This window comes from Lactuca serriola, chromosome 7, assembly GCF_051521515.1.
Source record: "Lactuca serriola cultivar US96UC23 chromosome 7, Lser_US96UC23_V15, whole genome shotgun sequence".
NCBI classification, from domain to species: Eukaryota; Viridiplantae; Streptophyta; class Magnoliopsida; order Asterales; family Asteraceae; genus Lactuca; species Lactuca serriola.
The window spans coordinates 19630012-19638741 of NC_136414.1; the positions used below are offsets into that span (position 1 = coordinate 19630012).

Genomic DNA, 8730 nt, shown 5'->3' on the forward strand with positions numbered 1-8730 from the left:
ATGCTGCTCTACTTGTTTATGTAGATGACATAGTTATCATAGGTGCTTCTACCGATACCATACAATTAGTTAAAAAGGATTTAAGTGCAAGATTCAAGGTGAAAGATTTGGGAAATTTAAGGCATTTTTTGGGTCTTGAAATTGCTAGAAACAAAAGTGGTATCTTCATATCACAAAGGCAATATGTTCTTAAACTTTTAGAAGATATGGGTTTATTAGCTGCAAAACCAACCTAACAACCTATGGATCCGAAGTACAAGCTATCTGATTTTGAAGGTGATCTCTTACCAGATGAATTTCAATATAGAAGACTCATTGGTCGTCTCTTATACTTGGCAATAACCAGACCCGATATTACTTATGCATTACACAAATTAAGCCAATTTCTAAATAAGCCTAAAACACATCATTTACATGTTGCAGCTCATCTTCTTCGATTTATAAAGTCAAATCCAGGTCAAGGCTTATTTTTTTCTACAAACAGCTCATTACAATTGAGAGTTTTCGGTGATGCTGATTGGGCAGGGTGCAAAGCAACAAGAAGATCAGTTACTAGTTTTTGTGTCTTTATTGGAGAATCACTCATTTCTAGGAAAGTCTAAAAAGCAAAACACTATTTCAAGGTCCTCAATTGAGGCAAAATAGATGGCTATTGCTGGTGTCACATGTGAATTAATGTGGTTAAGACACTTATTAAGTGATTTTTAGAGTAAAACAAAATGAACCAAATATGATATTCTATGATAATGAGTCAACAATATAATTGACATCTAATCCTACGTTTCACGAGAGGACAAAGCATGTAGAAATTGACTGCCATTTCATCAGAGATAAAATCATTGACAAGACTATCAAGCTTCTTACCATACGAACTCAATTCCAACTTGCAGACATATTTACTAAACCATTACCATGTGCCAAACTCTTACCTTTAATGTCCATGATGTCCTTAAAAAGCATTTTTCAATGGTCATCTTGAGGGGAGATATTAGGGGTATTAATGTAATTTAACATTGAGTCAGTTGTCGGTATCATATGTTACGAGTTGGTTAGGTGTATGCTAGTTCAAAGACGTATTGTAACAAGTATATATATATATATATATATATATATATATATATATATATATATATATATATATATATATAGTCTGTAATCATTTCTTAATCACTAATGAGAAATTAAGATCCCATCTCACATTTCATTTCTGTTCATACAAGTTGATAATGTGCCAATACATATTTACCGTATTTTAGAAATAAACTTAGATTCACTCAATTTTATGTTAAATTTCGTTTGAAAATAAAGTCAATCGATTAGATGACTTAATATAGAAACAATGAAGGTGACAAGTTTGGTATACTACTTAAAAATAAAACGATACTTTGTTATATATGAATTCAACAAATCAAATAAATTAATACGACAGTCACATCAGGTTTATTAAGAAGTTTACATCATAAATTTTTAATTTTGATTAAATAATCAACTTTTTATAAATCAGTTTAATATATTAATTAGTTATAAAATTTAGAGGAAATGTTAAAAGCCAATCTAAGTCATATTGACCCCCATTAATTTTTTTCTTCTTTTTATCTTCAGAGTTTTGACATGTAAATTGCCCTTTGCCATTTATCGATTAATGGTTTTTCAGCATCTTAAGATAAAAGTTTAAATTTGTAAATTTTGTTTAAAGTTTGAGGGTATAATTATTTAAGTTTGACATAAATAAAATTGGTATGCATTGGGAAGAGGGAGAAAGAGATGGTCCATTGGCATTGACATGTGCATGTGAATAAAGCACATAATAGAGTAAAGTACACAAATGGGCAAACCATTTTTTAAATAGTTAACGTGTAAATAATAATAGGAATAATATGGTCGTTAGACATCACATCTTATAACTACCTAATTTAATTAATACTAATTTTTTAAAATAGTTAATGTGTAAATAATAATAAAATAATATGGTAGTTTGGCACACATAGAGATATGAGTTTGCATTTAGTATGGGTTATCCACTTCAAACAAGTAGAATAGTTAGTTGATTGTTTGAATCATTTAAAATACATAATAAATTTTTTAATTGTTATAATGATTAAATAATGTAGATTTATTTATATTCAAGTATGTTACCATTTACAATTAATTTATATTGTCGTGAAGTGTTAGTAGATTGTTTATAGAGATTAGACGTAACATGAAGATTACACATAACATTCCTGAGTGCTTAATAGAGATTTAAGTATTGGTAAAACCCATGCTCAGAGATATTGCTTCATAGATTCAATCACGACCAATTCTGAGATGATAATATCATTTATTCCTAAAACAATGAGACATTTGAGTTCTTTGGATATAAGTTAGTTATGTCTTAGTCTTTCTCTAACGCTATTCGTAACTGGTAGTCATAACAAGTAGGTCTATGCATAATCTAGCTTGTAGACAAAAGTTGTGTAGTCAAAGTTTATTTGTCCCTTTTTCCATACATGGAAAGGCGATATTGTGGGCCCTTCGGTAATTTGATGATGATATACATCTGCTAGGTCTGGCTAGGACTTGATTGATGTGTTCAATTAGTAGTCTGATTTAATCGTCATAAATTAGAAGATCGAGAATCAACTCATGGACTGTTAGGTTGATTCATAATTCATGACTCGGTCCCTAATGATATCTCGAAAGATACAAAGAGATAATTGGTCACTTGTCTAAGGGTGAATTCTTCATAAGATCAGAGTTCAACAATTGTTGTAGAAGACACACTTTGTTGGTTATTCAAAGTCTAGCTGACAAATAGTAATCGATGAATTGTCCAAGTCGGAGACTGTTGGAAATAGATATCCAATGGCATAACTAAATGATGTAACTTCAGAAATAATAACAAAGTCTTTTTTGAGTTTTCCTCAAGAACAAGAATACCTAGAAATGGTTTTAGGAGATTTAGGAAAAGGTTTATTAATTTATTAAAGGGAGAATTTCATATATGCCCCTCTTAAACTTCAAAATATCATATTTGTCCAGCTTAATTTCTCAATATCATATTTACCCTTCATAAACCTTCAAAATATCATATTTGCCCAAATCCTTTTTTATAATGTTTTTAGTATTTTGCAATCATTTTTTATACCTTAGAATCATTATAATAATTAAAATTTTTAACCATATTATCCTTACGTTTATGATAATGGAATGTGAACTTCTAAATTGTTGGATTGTCGCCCTCTTGACAAACAAAAAGATTCATCTTCAACCCTCTTTATGGAATGAATATTTTGATTGTTTAGTTTTTGTTTTTGTTGGTTATTATCATGTTGTGGATGAAGGATATTTTAGATATTATCATTGATATTTTTGTGACATCCCCAAAATCTCGGCCAGAAAAGACCGATTTCATTTATGCTTTTCAAACATTTTCAGAGTAAATCCTTTTGATTTTAAAAGAGATGTGGAATTTGTTCCCAAAAACAAAGTATGATAAAATAATATTTACCAAAGCATTTCATAAAGAAATGTATTTTCATTATATAACCAAAACTCGGGATGTCATGTTCCGATACAGACCATAAAGCATAAACAATAAACATTACAAGTCAAACAACAAATATATACATATACAGACTTGTAAACAAAAACAACTTGATGATTATCCATCTCATGCCCTTGTGCCACTTCCTGTAATACAAAGAAACTGAGTGGGTCAGGCTTGGGAGCCTGGTGAGCATATAGGGTTTTCAACCCACAATAAATAATTAAATTAATTTTCATCAACCAACAATAACCCAATTACCCATTCCTGTTATTCTCACTTTATGTCCCTAAAATAACTAACACAAGGGACCTAGTCTAAGAATATTTCATCGGGGCGACAACACATGCATTCGGGGGTTTCCCGGCAATATATGTCAAATAAGGCAACCATGGGGGGATGGAGTACAGCGAATGAACACCCAAGTTCATTAACACCTACAAGTGGCGAGCCTGCTAGTGTTCCACAAGACTGTCTAGAAAAGTCCATGGTCGTCATCTAAACTCCGCTAGATGACTGAATCAAAACAACATCGAGGCCTCTTATCTGTTTATTACACACCAACTATCTACCCATGTTCTACCCAACATATTAGTAGATAAAAATATACATTTTTTTATACATAGTTTAAAACCTGCATAGCATGCTTTAATCAATACATATTCCACATAACAGATGAGGCACACACACATAACACGTATTTCATAGAGAATAACTCAGATCTATGAGATAGAAGAGAGTGAATATACATTCACACACATAACAACAAAATATATACACATAGCACGTATTTTATATAAAATACTTCATAATAATGTGTTGGAAGAAGGTAACTACACACTCACTTGATCAGAAGATGATCCGACAGCACTACGACTTATAGAAGTAGTATACTTCGATAGATCTGGAAGATCTTCACCAAAATCGGACTCCTCGCGGGCAGAGCTTCGGCTCGGGAATAACGCTCTTCGGGATCCTCGGGGCTTCGGATCTTGCTTCGGGGCTCGGGAATGATACCGGGGCTTCGGGATATGATTGGCACGCAAATCGAGGAAAAAACTAGAGAGAAGGAAGAGTTTGAACAAGAGAAAATGGCTGATTTCGGTTTCTATTTATAAGCTGGGAGTCTGGGATTACGCTGGGCGTAATCTCAAATTACGCTGGGCGTACTAAGGTTACGCTGGGTGTACTTTGACGTCACTGCGTGCGTCGACGGGTGGCACTCGAGTACTGGTCAGACAAGTTGCAACCTTGTGAGTACGTTGGGCGTAATTTGACTCGTCAAACTTCTAAATTCCGTAACTTTCGCATACGAGCTCCGTTTTCAACGTTCTTTATATCCACGCGTAGGTGAGACTACGCTCTACAACTTTCGTTTAGACTCCGTCGGCTAATTTTGACTTTATTTTTTTATTATTTATTTTTAGTAGGCCCGGACAGGAAAACTTCGTTATAAAATCATAACTTCTTCGTCCGACGTCCATTTTCGCCTATCTTTTCATCGCTTCGCTACTAACAACGAGATCTTCGAGTCTCATTTAGATTGTTTTGGCTAAAAACCGCTCGATCTCAAATCGAGTATTCGGGCTACATACTGCTAAGTCGAAATTTAGAAAAATCATAACTTCCTCATACGAAGTCAGATTTCGGCGTTCTTTTTATGCACGCTCTCGGTTTAACGAAATCTACTACTTTCGTTTAGATCACTAAGGCTAAATATCGCTCTATCTTAAATTCATATTTTACGTCATTCGGCGTCGTGCCGGTTTTGTCGCTAAACTTCGACAGGTCATAACTTCTTCGTTATAACTCAGATTTTGGCATTCCTTATATATCCGGAATCCTTGTTTCGACCACTACAACTTTATGCAAAGATATCGGGCTTATCTCACACTTTAATTTTGACGCTTATTTTATTCTTAATTCATTAAATTATAATAATCAAGAAAATAAACGCATAAATCACATAATTCACAAATATTACATTTTTATTATTCCAAATTGGGTTACAAAGGTTAACCTAGACTATTACATCAAAGAAAATGCCTAGCCTGGAAACGTGGGCGTTACAATTTTGATGTTTAAAAACTACATATACGATATTTTGATATTTAAGAAGGGCATATATGATATTTTGATGTTTAAAAAGGACATATATGATATTTTGAAATTTTATGAAGGGTAAATATGATATTTAGAAATTTTATGAAGGGTAAATATGATATTTAGAAATTAAGTTGGGTAAATATGATATTTTAATGTTTAATTAGAAACTAGTTGAAATTAATTAGAATTAATTTGGAATTAATTATGGATGAATTGGAGGTACAAGAACTGAATGTTAATTGTTTAATAGTTAAACAAATGGGACATTCTAGAACCCCCATGAGGTGGACAGTATTGGGAGCCTCCTTGAAGGATTCCAAAATTGTTCCATTCATCAAAGAAAGCAGTGATTTAAATCAGGATTAAATCTAATATTTAACTTATTGAAATCAGGGGTATCACGTCACCTGCTCAACTATATAAAGAGGTATTAGGGAGCTTATATTTTTGTCCAACCCTAACCTCCTGGAAGGCTGAAGAATCCGTCCCCCCCCCCCCATCTCTCTCTCTATAGCCTCTCTTCTTAGTTTCTAGGGTTATTGGCTTTTGGGTGTGACACATTAGAGCTACAGTATTTTGGGTACTAGTCTTCTAAGAAGCAACAAGAGATCAAGGAATCAAGCATCAAGAAAGAGAAATTAGTTTTGTCTTAGGTATGTATTCGAATCCCCTTCTTATAGTTTGAAAAGCTAGTTTTTAAAGTATATGCTATAATAGTAAAACTTAGAATCCTACGTTGCATGTACACTTAAATTTATTATTGAATGCTTTCATTGCCATAACTAGTGTAAATATGCATAGAAAACCCAACAAAATCAACCATGAAAAAACGCTCGATACTTGACGCAAAATTATGCTCACATTGACTTGTCGGTTAACCACAGACACTCCATCAACAAAATAATTTCCCAAGTGATTTCCATTTTAACTTGTTGAGCATCAACGCTACCGGTTGATCTAAAACCAATTGGTGTTGGAAAGGGCGCAACCTTACCCATATAGCGTATTCAGTCCTCCAGGACCAGGCATTCGATTGCGGCACTCCAGGCCATCGTGTGAGGACTTGGTCGATGTCATTTCTGACCCCCAACAATCCCCCTCAAAAATTGCTCCCTGAGAGAATTGAACCCTCGCCACTGGCTCTGATACCACTTGTTGAGCATCAACGCTATCGGTTGATCTAAACCCAATTGGTGTTAGAAAGGGCACAACCTTACCCATATAGCACAGACACCCACACACTATCATCATAATATAAAAAGAAAATGTGTGTTTTCAAGGGTAGCACATGACTCAAGCTATATATATATATATATATATATATATATATATATATATATATATATATCAAGAATTATGTTTTATTACTTTTGATCTTTAAACAAAATCTGATCGAACCCTTTCCTTAACTCTACTCTTAAGATATAAAAAGTCGGTCGGGTGGTAAGCACGAACCATTTTAAAAACAGACCTCATTAGGAATCGTAGATAACTCATTAAACCTTTCTTAGAGAATTAGAGTGGGTGAGCCTAGTCTTGATTCGATGATTATGTTTTTATTAACATGTGAGGACACATATGATATAATTGTTTTACGTATAATAGATTATACAATATAATTAATTTAAACCTTTTACATTTATAATCTTATCTTTATAATTTAATTCTCTTATTAAATAAAGTTCAAGATAAATATTCAAATTTTAATTCAAGTTTAAATAATATTCAAATTTAATTAATTAAATATTCAAAATTAAATTCCAGTTAAATAATATTTCAAATTAATTACAAAATTCAAATATTAATATTTAAACAATTAAAATAACATTTTAAACAAAAGGCTTATCCCCATATTTTTGAAATTAGTCAAAATCCCGAAATCCTGAAAATCTGCCCGTCGCGCTGTGGCCAACTGGTGACCGCGTTCTGACTGCGATTAACAAGTTTCTTTTGTTTTTCAATTTTTACAAAGTTTGTGATATTAATTTAAACCAATTAGTCTCTAATACCACTGTTGGGGATTATTAAAATTAAATACATTATCTAAGGTAGAGGAAACATTTATGAGATTTACCAAAATGCTCATGCATCCCAGAATTTTGGTTTTACTAATTATGACAACATGCTTTAAAAATCAACAAAAAAGAACTGCTAACCTCTTTATTGCTTGATTGTGATCTTATAACTATCAATTCGTTACTATGGATGAAGGATCCAACATAGCACCCCTTTAATGGAATTAGACCCACAACATTAAAAGCAAAATAATGAAACCCTAAACGAGAGTTTATATGAAATTCTCCAACCCTTAAGAGAGAGGTTGAGAAATCATTGAGAGAGAGAGAGAGAGAGTATGAACGAATTTTTGGGAGTGAACAAGCAGCTCTAGGGTTTACCCCCTAGCAGTCTATTTATAGGTTGTAGATGGAAACCTAAAAGGATTTAAAATGTATGGTAAATCCTTATTTGATTCAAACCAACCATATCTTTATCTTTGTATACACCAAAACTTTCCATCTCTACACATTTAGGAGCTTCTGGAATATTCCAATTAATCTCATTGATTAATTAATATCCAAGCCCTTTAATTAATTAAAACCTCTTAATTAATTACCAAAATAATTTCTAATTAATTTATTCATTCCTTAATAAATTAAAAATGTATTTATGTCCATTTCTTTATACTATTTGGGTCATGAGGCCAGCTCATAAAAATCATGCTATTATTAGAAATATTACAAAAATAGTTAATAACCTTGGAAACTATATGTGACATCCCTATTTTCTCAGGCCGAAAATACCTTTTCTTTACGCTTATTTTAAAATAGAGTATTCTTTATATATGCGGAATTTTTCAATAAAAAGTATTTTCGAATAAATGTTTCATCTATTATTAAAGCAAAAGGCCTACATCTCCTCGAATCTCTCGTCAGATCCAAACATCATTATCCATGTACCTTTATACTTCTACCTGAGATATAAAAAAAATTGAGTGAGTCAGGTTTGGGAGCTTGGTGAGTACATACGGTTTTCAACCTACAATAATATAATTAGTTTGTTTAATTATATACTTCACATCAAACATTTAACCCGATTAC

At 32.4% G+C, this 8730-nt stretch overlaps 1 protein-coding gene across 1 annotated transcript; it reads left to right on the forward strand.

Moving 5' to 3' along the window:
* The first annotated feature begins 242 nt into the window (after positions 1–242).
* On the forward strand, positions 243–602 carry LOC145063771 (putative mitochondrial protein AtMg00240). Its single transcript, XM_079011355.1, has one exon. It carries the CDS (start codon positions 243–245, stop codon positions 600–602), a length of 360 nt encoding a protein of 119 aa, XP_078867481.1.
* Positions 603–8730: the final 8128 nt, after the last annotated feature.